This window comes from Xylona heveae (assembly GCF_001619985.1).
Source record: "Xylona heveae TC161 unplaced genomic scaffold L228scaffold_6, whole genome shotgun sequence".
In the NCBI taxonomy this organism is placed as follows: Eukaryota; Fungi; Ascomycota; class Xylonomycetes; order Xylonales; family Xylonaceae; genus Xylona; species Xylona heveae.
The window spans coordinates 1032845-1050309 of NW_017264198.1; the positions used below are offsets into that span (position 1 = coordinate 1032845).

Genomic DNA, 17465 nt, shown 5'->3' on the forward strand with positions numbered 1-17465 from the left:
TCTGCTCGCGGCTGCCTAGAACTTCCATCAATCTTCTGCAAGAGGCTGATTTAGGCTGTACATGCAAGTAATACCTGCAGCTTTCATTTGTTGTTAGGAAAAACGAGGCTGCGGGAAAAGGCTGAAAGTCTGTTTGATTGGATAATGAAATTCCGCGCCGCAAGCCGCAATTTGTACACGGCCAAAGAATCCTTGTAGAATTGCCATCATCACAAGCAAAGCGGGGGTATCTTTTTAATAACTGGACAAGCAGATTATGCCTCGCTGCGGGGTATCTAGATGCCTGATAAATAACAAAAAAAAAATTACGTAGAAATTCTGATCGCTCTATAAGAAATGCCAATTCCAGTGTCCACATCACTCTTCCTATGCCAACGGCGCATACCTCTGAATCTTCGAAGCACCACATTGTACGGTGGTTTCTGGCCTTGAGATACAAGTTGGTAAGACGATTAATTTCTAGCCATAAATGTATTGCTGAATATTCAGGGCGTTTAGCTTCTTCAACTTCAAGATGACTGATCAAACTCCACCCAATTCAGGCAAGGGGAAGCTGGCAGCCATCGGAATTCGAACCGACCTCAAGACATTGCAACAACTAAGTTCTTCGGGCCAAGCGGCCCAAAAAACACGAGAGGATAACCAGATTGATAAGGCAATGAGGTCTTTGGACGGAGCTCTCCAGGCTAAATTTGGGCCAGGAAAAAACAAAAACCAAGAAAGTTCTGGTAGAAAGTGAAAAGCAGCTTTCACAGAACGTTGTCTTTTCCAACCAAAGATGTATTCTCGAATGCCTGTTGGAGCTGCTCATCATACTGTTCCTTATCTGCGAGTTTGCAGCCTGCAGTGTATACCATACTCTTTCCCCAAAAATATGGCATGATCAAATTGAACTCCTCTATGTTGTCTGTGCAAAATAAGGGCCGAATGTGCTCCCGAAAAATAGTGAACACACCAGAAGGGCTAGAGAGTGCCAACGTATACCAAAACGTTCCTGATTCCCAATTTCGGTTCATGACATTGGAGAGGCGTGGCAATAAATTGTTGCTTGGCGTTGCAGAAGATTTTTTCTCTTCCTCATCCGACAGAATTGTCATGAATTCTGTTCGAATAACATCGTATTCTGGTGAGACCAACTGGTCTATACCTTTATTCGTTAGCCAATGAGGAGTGTTGACCAGTTCAATCGGCCTTGAACACGCCCATTCCAAATCCACCAGGCAGGTTATATTCCAGTCGGCATCCACAAATATATTGCTTTGATGGATATCACTCAGAGACAAAACAAAAGGACCACGGCGAAAGTCTCTTTGGAAAAATGAGTGGAAAACAGTCCGCATTGCAGTAAGCGTAGACAGTTGATGGATACAGTCACCAAGATCATTCACAGCATTTGGTTGATACCGAAAGCGGTTGTCATGAACGCCAAGGAGATCCACCACATAGGAGTCAACTGTGGAATATGTGTAGTCACGGCCTATGTCGGTTGGGATATTCTCATTCTCCAATTGCTGTAGTTCAATCGACAGTGGTCGATTTGCGAGCTTCAAGAATCCGTCATTGTCAATGATAAATGAACCAATCCTAGGGCAAGGAATCCGGCTCATATCTAGAAGAATTCGGGAGAGACCACGGAAGAAGTTTGTACGTAGTCTGGTATCATGCTGGCCATCTTCCCATGTGTTGGAAAGCATAACACCTTGTGTTTCTTCAATATATTCGACCAGAATATATCCAGCACCAATGGTATTTGGGGGAATGCTGGTGGTCTGACGGCGAAGATACTTTGAAGGGGCTGGATATCCGAGCCATGATAACAGCTTGCGACGAAGGATTTGGAACCATCGGGTAAGGGCCGGCAAATTTTCAAGTCGGGTAAACTAGAACTAGTTAGCCAGGGTATCCAGAGACGAATAGCGATCGCTTCCGTACAGTTTCCCCAGTGGAGAGAGCAAAGCCGTACAGCAGTGGAATTGGGATGTCCGGGCAATTTTCTTGAAGCCAGGCGTAGGTTCCCGCCTCACATCTGATCTTTTCATCGCCATTTCCCGGCCTGAAAGCTTCGCCTACACGGTATGGAAGCGGGAACCGTATAAGAACACGTTTGTCATTCCAGGAAGGGACGACGACGGGAATGCAGACGTTGAAACTTCCATGTAGCCAGTCTTCCACTTCTGCCACGCGGCATGCTGTACTGGACTTCAAGCCTAGATGGTACGCAACCACTTTCCGAATCCAAAGGTGATTGTCATCGAGGTGGGCAAAGAACTGGTTTCGCTGATCATAGTATCCCAACTGATGAAGAATATTTACTTCCTTCCCCTTAGCAGAATCATAAGTGATCTCCCGTCGAAGGAGACGTCGCGTTATCGACATGCTGAGCGGCTAGAGGGATAATTGTGTATCATCTCCTCGGCAGGTTGCTTGGTATATAAAGGGGTGACCGACTGGCAAGTGGTCTGCTCTCCACGTCTTTTGCCTCTCCGCTGCGCAGTCTCTGATTGGATTGAGGAGGTAGCCCTTGGCGGGCGCCAAAAGGCTGGTTACTGAAACTAATTAAAAGGTCACCTCGCCAAGCATGATCTCCCCGCCTATCATCCACGAACTGTAGTTAAAATATAAACCCCCGTGGGGAAGCCAAACTCGGCTGTTTGGGATTTCTATTTATTTACCCCTTAAACTCCCAGCACCACCGGCGACTTAGTCCACTCAGCTAAACCATTACTGCTTCATCCAACTATATGATCCTTCTGACATCTACATCTAAGCGAGCATAATATATGCTTCTAAGAAGATGTGTATTGTAAATTTTCGCTCCTCAAAATCCCCTAAGCTGTTTGCTGACAAGCCTCTAGTATAAGACGCGCCAGCCGATCGAGGAGCCGTCTCCACAAAACATCATAGCATGTGGAAACCTTGGTGTCGTTCATAAACTTAACGGCCAGCTAGTTCGGAAGCTTCCTTCTAATCCCTCGAATCCAAATAGCTTGCGTGCTATCAAGACTGAAGCTCGAATTTACCAACACCTCCAGAAGCATAAGCGCATAGCTCGATGTTTATCGGCCACGGACGACCACGTTGATCTCCGCTATGAATCTCATGGGGATCTGGCCTCATATTTGCACAACCATACAGTCACGGAACGGTTCCGAATTTGCGTAGCTCAACAAGCTATTGAAGCCATCCATTACATCCACGAAAAAGAGGTCATCCATTCGGATCTTTCTGCTCGACAATTTTTGCTGGACGGCCGACTCAATCTTAGACTGTGTGACTTTTCTGGCTCTTCTTTAAAAGGCTCAGATGCTCTCGTCCTGGAAAATGCTTCTCATTTTTTACCCCGGGATGAAGACGCCCCAAATACTGTTTGCAGTGACATATTTGCTCTTGGTTCTACTCTTTACGAAATCTTTGCCGGCAAGATGCCTTATGCAGGGCTATCAGAAGAGGAGATTCTAAAACTATATTGCCAAAAAGTATTCCCTGATTTGAGTATGATCAAAAGGGAAGCTTGGAGGCGGGTCATCACCAAATGCTGGCACGCTGAATACAACAACACGGCCGAGATATTTGGAGAAATTCATAAACGATCATGGATTTGCTATCGTTCTTGGCTAAGACTCTGTCCAAACAAAACCACCAAGCCGGCTCCAACGTAATTCGACCACACCACTCGGACAGAACTGCCTAAAATTGCCCCTTAATCGCCACATTGTGGGTGCGCTAGCGTTTGCGTGCAGAGGCATATGGCCTTGCAACTATCCGGTAGTGGTGGTAGCTTGAGTCTACAAATAGTCAGAGTGCTCCGAATTTTAATTACACGCGCTTCCGAAAGGCTTTTACCTGATGTTGTGGGCATTTGGTTTTGGCTCTGGTGGAAGGATTATATATCACTGAATAGTTTGGGCAGCTGCTTCTCGGAGCATTTGCAGGCTTTTTGGGACATTCGGGCCCCGGAGTGATGAATACTGTGTTGCAAGCTGGATTGACGCAGCCAGAGGTATAGATAGTAGTGTTTGTGTATTCGATACACATTTTGAAGGATTCTTTGAAGATGCTGCTGATGGGGCTGTTCAAGAAGACGAGACCCATCGTGTGGTTTATATAGACCGTACTTGAAATGAGGGGTAGGATAATTGCCACCAAAATGCATCAAATGATCAGCCTTTATTGCTTTTTGTTCAAGAGCATCCGAGTAGCACACAATTGGGTACTTTGCAGGACTAGAAAAGCCGAAATTGCAAGGGGGATTCATGTTGCATCGAGTCATGAAAACAATCGTACATAATAGAAAATGGATGACAGCCTTTTCTTCCCCCGGCAGTGCAAAAGAAAGGTGGCATGTATGTCCGAGCACAGAGCAGCTGCGGGACCAATTTGCTAATTCAATGTCTCATCGAGCTCCAGAGCGGAGAGCGAGAATACAGGTTTGGTCAAATGCACATGCTTGCTAACTTGCATATATTTCAGCCGCATATAGCGAACATATAGTGCTTAGAAACCATCTGGCCAATTCGAAGGAAAATAGTCAAAGCTTTTGAGGGGATCCGGGGATCCGGGGAGCAACGCATTGGCAAAGGGATCGCCATATTCGAGCATGGAGCTGACGCTGTAAGCGCTCGGCGTGCAGTCCTACTCACCGTGTATGATTGTTATTCGAGCATGCTCTGTTCCGCCGCGAGCTGGTCTACTGCAGTCTAATAAGTTGAAGATAGATAGAGGTCCAACAAAGCATCGGAGAGCCCGGGTGGCTGTTTTATGTCTACATCCATGCTATTGTGACAGCCTTGCAGCATATCGAAACTGGTGAATGCATTTTCAGGAGTTTATAACAATTCAGAAGGACCAAACATTTTATGACAATCATCTGACGGCCTGAAAAGAATTCCAATTTGACGGACTTTTTCTCTGCTACTCAATGCAAATATCTGTTCTGGCTGTGACAAGAAAAAGAAAGAAAAAATTACTATTATTTATTGAGACTTCAAAAGGTTCACTCGAATACAGTCACATATAGCAAGCGACTATCCCTGTAACTAAACAGGATGTACTCCGTACTGTGTTGGGATTGACTACCGGATAATCTTGGCTAACAAGGATTATTCCCGTGTGGGCACAAGGGTACTTTTGCCTGGGCACAGCGGTATCCGTGCATGATGAGTAAAAGAAGACGTGTGCATGGGCACAAGGGTTTTTTTACGTGGGCATGGCCATAGCGCTCACACTTATACGGGCACAAGGATAATTTTACAAGAGCAAAAGGGAGCTGCATACCGGGCACAAGGATCTTTCTCACAGGGCATACAAACAACATAAGAGACAGGACATGTTAACGAACATGGAGACTAATGATACTATCTCATATCACTATCCCACATAGAAACGGCATGCCCAAGCCTTTTCTGGAAGCATTGCCGCCCCTAACCCGTAGTTCGGTCGCGCGGGTCAGTCCAGTGTGGGCGCCTAGCGGCACGGGACGAGGACCACTGGCGGCTTCACTAACATCATTTGCCGTACGTACCAAATTAGGAAAACAATGTTTTCACGTTTGCCTCTTTGAAAGCGAGATGTCATTGACGGAACGGGAATCAACAATTCAGTTGAACCTAATGATAATGCTCATCCGTGTTTTTGCCTTGACTGCAAGGCCATCAGTATCCATTTTTCTGTCGTGCTTGGTCATCCCATGCTTTCTTTTACTCCTTGCTACAAGTCCGAGGAGGCTTGGAGTATGCACGGAGAAAGCCCCGATTCTGTCAATGCAATGTAAAAGGAACGACGAGCGTTGATACACTCTTTCAGCAAAGCTTAAGTTCCTGCAGACCAGGCTCCAGTCATGGGTGAGTAGCTGTGACCTTTTTCCTTCGCTTTTCTTATGGCAATACGATATAAAAACCCCCTTCCGGCCACAACTAAACTTGATGGAAAAGCAGGACAATAGACCGTACTTCAAACGGAAATCATGTCTTCCTCCTCGATATACCCCTCTTCAGTTCAGCCTCCGATGATCCAATTTTCTTGTTGTTCAATTGAGACTCGCCCAGAATATGTTGCCTACCATGTTTCATATGGCACCCCGGAAGAACACGACCAGTTCCACACAATCCTGCCGTCAAAGGATCCGAATACAATTTGTCATTTTGATCCCCAACTCAAAGATTGGTATTATGAACAATTTATTAGCACGACCGAAGTGCTTCGAAACAGTTCAGTACACTTCAGTGCGCTCACTCGCCTTTACGGAGAATTAAAGCAGTCGAGGGATCGATATGATCGGCTCCAAGCACAAGCTACAAGAGCATTCCCATACAATCAATTGGAATTTTCACATCTACTTGACCACATCTTTGTGGTAGAATTCGCACACTTCCTCCTTAACCGCTTGGAGCTGGACGTTGACGCCATTCAAAACCAGCAATGGAAGAAAATTTTACTAGATAAGGACACGCAAACCTTCTTTACTTATGGTCGCATTTGTCAACCTGGACCCCCGCTCGAACAAGTCAGAGGACATCCCATGACAGTCTTGAGATCCCTTGCCAACGAGGCGTGTGTACTTGGTGAATCGAGGAACAAATTTCTCTCTCAGCTGTCCGAGACTGGAGTATCAGAAATCAGCACAGATTGGTTGAAGCAATATCACCGCTCTCTTTGGTCTCAAATGAGCCAACTGCGACAGCACATTCACAACTCACCTCTTACCATTTCTTTTGACTTTGCCCATGAGAGAGCGCTCCGGTACTTCCTCCAGAAGCCACTAACAAGTGCAACATTATGTATTTTCCTGCCGTGGGAGCAAAGGTAACTCAACCATCCTATAACTTTGTGAGCATGCTGCTGATTGGTACATAGAGGCCCTGTAACAGCTGCTAACTAGCACCATACCCCTTGGCCTCGAATAACAAATTGTAGGTGATATCCTAACATTACGAGCACTTTGCCACGTGATTTTCAAAATATCGTTTAAGGTAGTTGTAGTACCTGTTATCGAATTTATCAATTGACTCTATCCATTCGAGCCGTGTTAACTTTCTATTGGTGTAGTTCCTTCAGCATATTACTGTTTTGAAGAACAATATCCTTTAGCCCCTCAGGAATCGATGCGACCCGGGACTGCCGATCAGGTTCACACGCGACTTACTTGTTAAGGCACTATATAAATAGATGACTAAGCACAATGGTCCAATGGAACACTTTACCGCAAATCCTCGCAAGGAAGCGGGGCATGAGACATGGAGAGGTAAATAGTTACTCATAGTGCTGCCCAACAACGTGGCAGTCTCACGGTCATTCACATACCAGTATCCAATGCTTGACATACCTCTTTCTTGTTTAACAATTTATGTCAACCTCATAATCTACATTCTCATCATTTATTCTTTGTACAATAAAATTTAAAGCATTTAGAAAGCAGCACACCACGCACTGTTTCACGTTTGTTTATAAGCTACCTTACTTATTGTCATTACTTTCTTTCAGTCATTTATTAATACCTCACGACTTTCTCTTTCCAACCTCTTGGCTGCGCTTTACTCAAACTTTACTCTTTGATTGTGAGGAAGCAGATATATTATTTGTCCCCCATCTCCGGAAGTTATGCTTACACATTATCTAGAATAATTCATTACAATCGCACGCGCACACAGTTGCTGCCTCCGCCCGTTCCGCCCGCATTCTCCGCCATCGCTTCCGGGCCTGAAGATCAACTATACTCTGCGATCAACTATATTCTGCAATCGGGAATTAAAATTCGGTACCTCGTCTGATATATCGCATTGACTCGTTCGAAACTTCCTGGCGCATTTCTAAGTCTGTTGTTCCGCCTATATTATACATACCAGCCGTACGTGGCCTCTTGCGACATGTCCGATAAGGTTGGGAGCAAGGCACTTAGCGGAGAAACGGAAATGATCTCAAATTTCAAGTTTGAGATACCGGAGGATATGGTCATGACGTTCAAAGGCCATTCATGCAACATCACCGATGCGGAAGGGAAACCGATTGAAAGGGTAACTTCGGAGAAGGAAGTGACGAGAGATATTCCCGCTGGATATTTTTGCTTTATAATGAGGGCCCAGGTTAAGTTTGAGAAAAAGTGACGGGGGGCCATGGGTCATACTCGAGGCAAAGAACAAATTTCATCATTTACAACAACAACAACAACAACAACAACACATATATACCCCATGGCTTTTCCTTAGTATTTTTCTACGTTGCAGCATCCTCTACGTTAGAGACAACTGGATCTCCCAAGCCAAACAGATTAGAAAGATCAAACCCACTAGAATAACTGATTCTAGCAACAAAGAGAGCGTCCTCATTGACTGTCTCTGGCAGATACATGGTGAGACAATTCGTAATTGCGAGTCCCCCTTTCCTCTTTTCACTTCTCCATAAATTACTCAACTTCATCCCTGTGCGGAACGGTTCGGGGAGATTTTCAATCATGTGGCGCCTCATGAACGAGAACGAACAGTACTGGCCATCCGCCAGCCACGCCAAATTTGCTATTGCTAATTTAATTCCAAACGGCAATAGACAGTATAAGGAATCATTATTGAACTTACAGGGCAATTTCTCGCGACTCTTTGCTCCATTCTTATCCTCATGGCTGGTTTCGCTTGATGATGCCACGCTTTCCTTTCTGCCGGAAGGACTTTCAAGAGCTAAAGGTTCTCATTTTTTCAACAAAAAAAAAGTCACTACACTCTTCAATTGCAGAAAAAAAGGGGAAAGGGTGTGAAAAGAGAACAGGATCTAGAAGTGATTGTGTCCGCCAGGGGGGTGGGTGGCAGGTTTACTTGAACATGGAAGGACCAACAACTGACCTTTAAGGAACTCGTCATACTCAGGACACGCTCGTAGCAAGGGCTCATTATGTTTCAGTCTGTTCAATGTCTGGCTTACTATCGGCGGCCATTCCTGGATCCGATCCGATTCGACCTTTTCGAGAAGGCTGTTGAACACAGTAGACCCCATATGCTTTGCCGTCCACGTTGTCGACGAATACACAAGCCCCCAAGTAATCAAGCTATGCGCCGATAAAAGGCGAATTCTCCGGCATCTTCTGGCCGTAAGTTCTTTTCTGGAATCCAAAACGTTCTCCGAACCAGCCGGAGAGTTTCTTTGCGGGCCAGAGAAAATCAACACCATGTTCCGTCGGAGCGTTTCCAAATGTCTCGAGTTCAATTTCCCTGTAGGAGTAGTAGTCGTTGCAGTAGCAGTAGGAGTAGGAGTAGGAGTAGGAATAGTTGTCGGAGAAGGAGTGGTTGACAGAATATTTCTCTTAAAGGCTTGCACATGTGCCCAATGTCGCTCAATATTGTTCTGTCTGGCTCCTGTAGTTGCCGCCCTCTGCTCCACGATCGCCTGTCGCATCTGGGAGACAGCTTCGAGAAGCTGGGTGCTTAATCCGACGAGTTCGCTCCACTGGCTTTCCTTTGGCCGGAGAGTTTTGCATTTCTGTTTAAGCCGGTCGGATTTTCCAATCAGCATCTTCAGCTGCTTGAACGTCGTTTCTAATGCCATTGATGTAAAAAGGTAATTGAGTCTGCCTAAATATTTGTTTGGTGCCGAAGGAATAGCAGGTGAATACTCGAGTTTTCACTGTAACATGTGTGCTCTGACGAATATCTAATATTGACTTGAAACGCGCGGGGTAAAAATCTCACGAAGAATAACGTGGGGTTAGTGGCACAGTAGCAGACTCACTAGCTAAACTTAGTGGTATCTAACCGCCTAGCCCGCGGTACGCCAAGTCTAGTTTTCCTTAGCTCAGGGTCCTAGATTCCTATCTGTACTTGTAATTGTAGCTAAAGGCCGCCGGCCCGCCGATGGGCAAGTGTGTCTCCTCGTGGCAACCCAATGTTGTGGATTATTATTTTTTTTTTTGAGCGCCAGTAGACGCATCAGATATACATACAACGAACCGTCAAGCTTAAAATAAAATAAAATAAAAAGAAAATAATAAAAAAAAAATATAAAAATAAATGTGAATGAAAATCTGTCAACAAGTCATAAGGCGAATCCTGCAATTGCAACAAGTTAACAATTGACCGAACAGCTTTGTATCCCCGTAGAAGCTAAATCAGGAGCACGTAAAAAAAGTATCTCTACATTCTAGAAAAAATACAAGAGTGTGAATTTGGTACTATGGAGTTATTAATCATTTCCGCTCGCTGGTCAATAGGGAATAAGTGTGAACAGTGAGTCTCTTTCGACTGAGCGGTGTTTTGAAAACGAGAAATGGCGGCGCCGCGGCGAGAATTGACCACATGCACTCGACCCCTTGTCTTTGAGATGTATCTTAAAACATGGCTACATGAGGCTTATCTTTAGCTCAATTGTCAAATACGAGGGACTATGACCTGACGGAGAGAGAGGGAGAAGGGGCAGGCTTTCGGGAAATTTTTGGAAAACGATATTAATTTCTGTTTAGCGCTTTTCCCCTCTTATCTCAATCACACATACAACCCGAACACAACAGGTAAGCTATTACCTAACACGAACACGAACACGATATATAGAATACAATACGCTCAATGCGTACGCTCCGATAATCATACACCGAACCCTTCACCAACCACGTCAAGCGCCTGGGTAAGTTTGGCGAGAATGCCCTGATCCCGCGACGCAACCCCGACAGCTTTACTTACTAGCGGAAACAGCCGATGCAGATGCTTCTTATGCATCGAGTTCACGCCAGGTGCCTCAGGGATGGCTTTTGGCTCGGAATCCAAGTCGATGAGCTTGGAAAGGATATATAAGAGCTCTACGCGTTGAGAAGCAGGTTGGGGCATACGGCCTCGGAGAGGCTGATCGGCCAAGTAAGCGCGGAGGGAGATGCCGGCGCGAGTGATGAGGTAGGGGGCAGCGGCCTGAGCGAGTTTGATGCGGTTGCTGGAACCATCGTGGACGGCAACAAGCCCAAAGAGTTCATCGAGGCAGGCGTAGCTCATTCGGGATCGAGGACTGGCATGAGGATCATATGTTCGACCCCAGCGTGGCTTGGCAAGGACAGAAAGCGGCTCTGTTCCGGGCTCGGGAAGTTCCCATGGGTCGGATGCGTGGATGATAGAGTTGCGGAAAAGAGACTCTGCGTATGCGCGGCGAGTACTGTCTGGGATAGTGGTAGCGGCGCCTAGAGCTGGGGTGATGAGCACGCGCAGCCGATGAAAGGCTTCCATGTCGAAATTTTGATCAGCTAGGAGGTCGGTGTTGGCTGGAGCTTGGCTGGACTCTGCAGCGACGATGCTGTCCGTCGTGCTAATGACTTGGTTCCAAAGCTTTTTGAGCTCTTCGTCGTCAGATAGTATTCTAGGAAGCAATGGGAGCGTGCTTTCAAGGATGGACACCGTCGCTGTCGTGGCTCTCTTCCAAGTCGGAGGATCCTTGCCCTCAAGCCGCCACAAATACTTTCCGTTGATGGCCATGGAGAGATTACTCAGGGACACGAGCAATGCGCCGCTCGTGTAAATGTCCTGGTCCTGAAGATGTTGGATGATGCATGCCTCTAGAATCTCCATCGAAGCCTTGGACAAAGCAACAAAGGTAAGCTCATGTGAGCCGGGTTCTGGCGAAGGCTTTATGTATGGCAGGGAGACAAAGTCGGCAAGTTGTGAAATGATAATTGATGGAACACCAGGCACATCTTTTCGGATCATCCTGACGCAGTCCAATGTATGGGACTGTAAAGCTGTGAGATAGTCGATGTCTGCCGTGTAGGCAGGTGTATCGGAATACCATACGCATTCCCGGAGATTGTTGGATATTTCTCTTACTCTCTCCACGTCTAAATCTGCCTCGATGAGGCGATATATCTCTTTTAGAAGCTGAACATATGCTATGTAGGCGTCTTGGTTGTTGCTCTTCGAGTTCTTCACCGCCGACTTTGATATCGGGATACCCTTCGTCCAGAGACCCCACACCAAGTGAACAGATGAAGCTCCTATCTGTTCGACGTTTTCGACTTTGGCGATGACGTCTCTTAGTAAAGCAAACACTTTAGCACTTATTTCTAGACATTGTCTTTCAAGATAAGCTCCAAGGTAACCCATGAGTATCTCCCATGACAATGCGAAGCCCTCTTGCCGAACGAGAATCGCGAGATACGTGGAGAAAAGCGTCGAGATACCATCCAGCATTACTTTTGTAGTATCATTCCACGCAATCTCATCTTGTGTTGGGACCGACCGGGACGGTCCAAGCTCATTTTGCTGAGCGAGGTTTGCTTCTATCATGTTGAAGATTGTCATACGAAGGCAGGATTCCCAGGCCAAAGGTGACAGCCTATCTCCGTACACATCAAAAATGCGGAAAAGGCTTTGAATCGCTCCTGAATGCACGGTTAGTCCAAACTGGCAAAAGCAAACCTGGACAGAGTACTATACCATTTCTCACTTCTGGCCTGCGGTCAGTGGTGACTGCTGTCAAGCGGAGCAACAACAACATCCATAATGCTGCATCGCTGGCCTTGGGATCGTTGCCCTTTGCTTGATCAATAAATTCGCTCTCTCTTCGGGCTTTCAGCACACTGTCATCAAAGGAAGAGTCATTCCGACCCTGAAGAAAATCCGAGAGACTCCAAAAATACGTGACAGCCTTTCCGGGGTCAGTGATTTCTGCTTCCGTAACCAAATTCAAGAGACTTACCGTTAGTGAAATATTGAGATCATCGGCTTGGGAGCAAAAGTTAAATAGGGTATCGATAAGAACTAAATCGCATGTGCTGGGTAAGGAGGAAAGAAAATCAGAGCAGATAATCTCGAGCGACCCAAATGATGATCGAACAAGCTTGGGAGATCGTGATTTTGATGGTTTGTGGGTTATTGGAGTTTCTTCTCTATCGTCATGTGTACTTGATTGAGGAATATCGAAGACACTATCCACAATGTCAAATGCGATATCCCACCCTCCTGCAAGTGGGTCTCCGCAGTCGGCGAGGATTGATCTGAGAGCCTCAAGCGCAAGCCTGTGGATCTCATCATCGACCGAACTCGAGGCCACAGATTCTTCTTGATTGGTAGCGTAAAGCGATGCGATTCCGATTTTCAATGCCGACAGTGCTCTCCTTTGTACAGAAGTTCGCAATTCAACATCTTGAGATACAAGAGATGAAGTAGCCGCGATTACCACCATCTGATTTAAGGTGTCCGCAGCTCGAAGACGAACAGATGAATCGGTCTCTGTTGACGAAGAGACGGATACCAATTGATTGACAAGAACCTCCCACCCGCTCTCGCCTGCTTCATGGTAAATTAATCGGGACATATTGACCCGGGCCAGATCACCAAGTTTTACCAAGGCGAAGTGGTTTTCTTGAATCTGGGACGCAGCTGTTGTCGAGATCCCGGACAGGCTCGGCAACCTTTTATGCGGTAGCTCTTGATCCGGAGATTTGGACTCAGGATTCCGAGGAGCTTTGGACAATCTTCTCGCTGGCTCGTAACTCCCATCGCCAGCAAGTTTACAAAGCGCTCTGAGCATCCCAACAAATGCATTGTTCGGAAATTCGCTAGTGCTTTCGAACATCCTTGACGCCGCCGTCTCTACTGCTGTTATTTCACCGCCAAAGTTTGCAAGTAAATTGCCGGTGTCATTGCCAGTCTGTACTTCGACTCTTTGATTCGGGCCGATGGTACGACCGCCTTTTCTGCTAGAGGCAAAAAGTATGAAGTCCGCCTGCTGAAGAGTTTCGAGAATAATTGACCAAGACTGAGCAAGTATTGGACCAAGGGCAATTCCAAGGTTCAACAAAGCTCTTAAGCATAATAGATTTCGAGTGGTCAGTGTAGGCGTGCCTGCATCCACCGACGGCTGACGTTGCCTGTCTGCAGACGTTCCTGAAGACTGGCTCACAAGGCTCTCAACACTTAGGAGGCCTTTAGCATTCGCAAACATGCCATGGGATTCTACAGTAGGTGTACTAGGTGCAGTTGTCGACAAGTTCGCCGCAAGTATCTGTGAGGGAACAGCAGCTTTGCCTAGCGTTGTAAGAAAGGCATCACGTGGTGTCGACAACTCTAGTAAACCAGCGACGTGCGTAAACTTTTGAAACGCGCGTACAAGGTTGTGATAGTATTCGGCATCCAGTGCAGCGTAGAGGAAAGTAGAACAAGTAGCAAGAACAGCTGGCCAGCAGTCTGTGATAATCGCTGCAGATGTCTTGATATCGGCGTACAAGGGATGATCAAGGAGCTTTACGGGGTTCACCGGAAGTTGGTCTCTTCTGTGAGAATGTCGACGTGAAAATTTCCTCTGAAGAGCTACCCTCACTGGTTTTTCGGAGTCGGCAGTTGGACTCTGTTCATCCGCGTCTGGAGTTTCAGGGCGAGCTCGTCGTTTGGATCGAGTATCAGGGATTGTGAGAGGTAGAATAAATCGGGCCAAACCCTCAGAAAAGCTGTTGATGCAACTTAAGGCGAGGGCGTAGATGTACGAGTCAGGCAAGCTTGGTGGCTCAGCCTTGTCCAGTTGATCAAGACATTGAACGCGTAGAGTACTGAACTGGCTACTTATGCCGGAAACATGGGCATCACTGACACCTACAGCTCCACCAATAATACCAGCAACGCCTCCGGCTTCCAAAGCAACCTGTTCGCCAGACGCATCCTTACCTCCAGAGCCTTGAGCCGGCATCGTCGATTGATGACTCAGACCAATCACATTCGGCTTCTCCGCTGCTAAACGAACCAGAACTGCTAGTTGATCCTTTAATATTGTCTTCCTGCCTTCAGATTCATCATACTGTTGGTAGATTTTCCGGATCAATCCCGAATCAGCGTGCAAATCTCGGATGATCTCCATGCATACTGCTCTCTTCCACAAAGGCGCTGCGTCAGGCTCGAGCATGTGAGTCAGCAAGCTGAAAGCCATCTCACATTCAGATGCGAGTATACTGATATGCTTTTTCAGGAGAATCTGCAAAATCCTTATGGTTCGTACAGTCGTGGGAAAGCTGTGCCTCTCAGACAAGGATTTAATGATGAAAGGCATTAGATGAGTTCGCAGTACGTTTGCTTGCTCCATATGAGTCAAAAAGAGTCCCGCGTGATTGGCAAGAATTGACTCAAGCAATTCAAGCCCAAAGCTTTGCGGCAGAGTTGTGGAACGAAGGAATTGAGGCTTTTGCCCTTCTGTAAGAAGGCAGATATCGTTGAATACCTAGAGCACAGGTAAGTACTATCATACTAAAAAAAACAATTCATCCAGACAAACCCTGTAAGCATCAAATGCAGCGGTGCGAACAGGAACTGAGCCATCTGCTGTTGGCGCTTCCGCCGTAGTTGGGATCTGGAGAGCTTTCTCTGAAATTGATTTAGTTAAGTTTCCCGCAACAGGGACTCGGGACTGTAATGTACCATCTTCTGTTACAACCTTGTCAAAAACAGAGACGACAAGCTGCTGTAGCGTTGCTGCAGATGTACTGCTGACTACTCCAAGCTTGCTATTTAATAAAGCTGCACAAATTCGCAGCGCCTTTCCCAAAAGATCACCTTGAAGGTCTTCAGCGAAATACTGCAGGAGCGGAGGCAACGCCTGCAGAATCTTAAGTTGCACTTCGACACCTGATCTCGTTAGTAACACTTCAAGGCGGAAATCAAGGGCAATCCCAGACCTAAGGATGTGCTCTCGCTCAAAGCCTCGAGAACGTCTCTCAACCTGGCTCGGGGAAGGCCACGTGACACAACGAGACGCTGAAGACATGATACTCCTATACTTGAGAATTTGGCATTTTTAGTTGCGCAAGCGATCAAGAATGGATTGATGAAATCGGGGCGCCGACTCAAATCTCGTGGCCATTAGCATATATAAAGTAGTCACACGAAACGCAATCATGAGACGAACCAGCTGCAAGCTGTGTTTCGGAAGTCGACGGCAATGCCTTGAGCTGAGTCAAGGATTCCTCGGCAGCCTGAAATGGTATTGAGTTATTTGACTTTAAGTTCGATTGCCGTAACCGTCAAAACATACATGTCGGAGCTCGGAGTTCTTTCTCTTGGACTCCTGTATGAGATTGGACAGCTCACTGCTGAGTATCTGGGCAGTCATTCTCCCAAATTCAGCTCATCAAAGTTTCAGATCTCCAATCCCCTTTCATTGGTGAAATCCATCAAAATTACTTGGTGGCGTCATTTGCCATTGTACGCCGACATGTTGTTTGGGCTACGTGACCTCTATCCCTAGGCTAAAGCGGCCACTCTAGGCAATATGTGCTTCTGGTGTTGACCCTGACGCGCAAGCGACAGAAACGGAATGTTTAAGCGAAGGGATATTGTGTCGAAAGAGAACAGCAGGAATACCCGGTGAGCGGAGGCTAACCCAAAATTGAAAGTGGGCTGTGACTGACGATCTGTCACAGATGCTTGGAACTGATTAACTTACCCCTCCAAAACTATCAACATTTCTTTATCGCTCACTGCTCTCAACTTTCAAAACGACATCATGGGAGCCAAGATACCTAGAAATTTTCGTCTCCTTGAGGAGTTAGAGAAAGGTGAAAAGGGTCTCGGAGCGGGTACGTCATCGAACTCATATTACCGATCTTTTGTTCGAGTTATTTCAACCCCTAACATTGGCATATAGATGCTTGCTCCTATGGACTTGCCAACGGCGACGACCTCCTGATGTCGGACTGGAATGGGACAATCCTTGGGCCCCCTCATGTAAGCAGGTTTGCGTCGGAGTCTGCTGGCTTCATGGGCTAAATCGAGAGTCCAGAGCGTTCACGAGAACCGAATCTACAGTTTGAGCTTGCACTGCGGTGAAAACTATCCTGACGTGCCTCCGGATGTTACTTTTGTCTCAAAGATTAATTTGCCCTGTGTTGATCCCAGAAATGGCAAGGTAAGATGGCAAGGTAGCTTCATCCGCGTGCTGAGCATATCACTGACGTCAACCAGGTTGATCCCACTAAGCTGCAGTGCCTGTCGCAATGGAAGCGTGACTACACCATGGAGACCATTCTCAGCGAGCTAAGAAGGTAATGCCGATTATTTTCCCGCGGAATTTTATTATAGCTAACTGTCTGGTACCAGATCAATGGCGTCTCCCGCCAATAAGAAGTTGCCTCAGCCTCCCGAGGGCAGCACATGGTAAATGAACTGCGGGAATAATTTAGAAGTCTTGCTTTTCATGTTCATGCTTCGAGATCACGAATACATTAGAGAAGCGAAGCTGGATGACGGAAATGATGAGCTAAAGAAGCGCCTGCGGAGTACTTTCAGTTTCCAGCCCATTGTTGGCCTTGCATTGGCGGAGTACATTGCATGCTTGCGAGTATTATATATGACGAGCGAGTCCTTTCCAGCGACATAGTGTTTACAGCAGATAAATGATGACTTGATGGCAATCAAATGTTGCAATTACTCATGACGTATCGTGTTTGAGATGTTTCTATTTTCACTTGATTTTATACTCCGTACACTGAAGGTATTGGTTCGGGCACACTGTCGGAGCTACATCAA

The 17465-nt window shown here is 46.5% G+C and overlaps 5 protein-coding genes across 5 annotated transcripts; 2 read left to right on the forward strand and 3 right to left on the reverse strand.

The window, feature by feature from the left end:
• Positions 1 to 749: 749 nt before the first annotated feature.
• Positions 750 to 2376, reverse strand: L228DRAFT_239293 (hypothetical protein; the record flags this gene model as incomplete). The annotated part of the gene is made up of 2 exons (XM_018331127.1): positions 750 to 1880; positions 1933 to 2376. The coding sequence occupies 2 exons, from the start codon at positions 2374 to 2376 to the stop codon at positions 750 to 752; spliced, it is 1575 nt and encodes a 524-aa protein (XP_018187863.1).
• Positions 2377 to 2794: 418 nt separating this feature from the next.
• Positions 2795 to 3659, forward strand: L228DRAFT_268784 (kinase-like protein; the record flags this gene model as incomplete). Its single annotated transcript, XM_018335195.1, has 2 exons — positions 2795 to 2803; positions 2856 to 3659. 2 exons carry the CDS (start codon positions 2795 to 2797, stop codon positions 3657 to 3659), a joined length of 813 nt encoding a protein of 270 aa, XP_018187864.1.
• Positions 3660 to 8298: 4639 nt separating this feature from the next.
• Positions 8299 to 9514, reverse strand: L228DRAFT_247975 (hypothetical protein). The gene is made up of 2 exons (XM_018332761.1): positions 8539 to 9514; positions 8299 to 8344 (listed from the first exon to the last, which is right to left on the reverse strand). Exon 1 carries the CDS (start codon positions 9493 to 9495, stop codon positions 8758 to 8760), a length of 738 nt encoding a protein of 245 aa, XP_018187865.1. The 5' UTR covers positions 9496 to 9514; the 3' UTR covers positions 8299 to 8344; positions 8539 to 8757.
• An 874-nt stretch (positions 9515 to 10388) lies between these two features.
• L228DRAFT_283472 (endosomal peripheral membrane protein) lies at positions 10389 to 16154 on the reverse strand. The gene is made up of 8 exons (XM_018336118.1): positions 15973 to 16154; positions 15847 to 15913; positions 15617 to 15790; positions 15360 to 15566; positions 15217 to 15305; positions 12652 to 15162; positions 12390 to 12600; positions 10389 to 12334 (listed from the first exon to the last, which is right to left on the reverse strand). Exons 1-8 carry the CDS (start codon positions 16048 to 16050, stop codon positions 10560 to 10562), a joined length of 5112 nt encoding a protein of 1703 aa, XP_018187866.1. The 5' UTR covers positions 16051 to 16154; the 3' UTR covers positions 10389 to 10559.
• A 215-nt stretch (positions 16155 to 16369) lies between these two features.
• Positions 16370 to 17376, forward strand: L228DRAFT_247976 (UBC-like protein). The gene is made up of 5 exons (XM_018332762.1): positions 16370 to 16516; positions 16585 to 16664; positions 16720 to 16845; positions 16902 to 16981; positions 17037 to 17376. Exons 1-5 carry the CDS (start codon positions 16444 to 16446, stop codon positions 17095 to 17097), a joined length of 420 nt encoding a protein of 139 aa, XP_018187867.1. The 5' UTR covers positions 16370 to 16443; the 3' UTR covers positions 17098 to 17376.
• Positions 17377 to 17465: the final 89 nt, after the last annotated feature.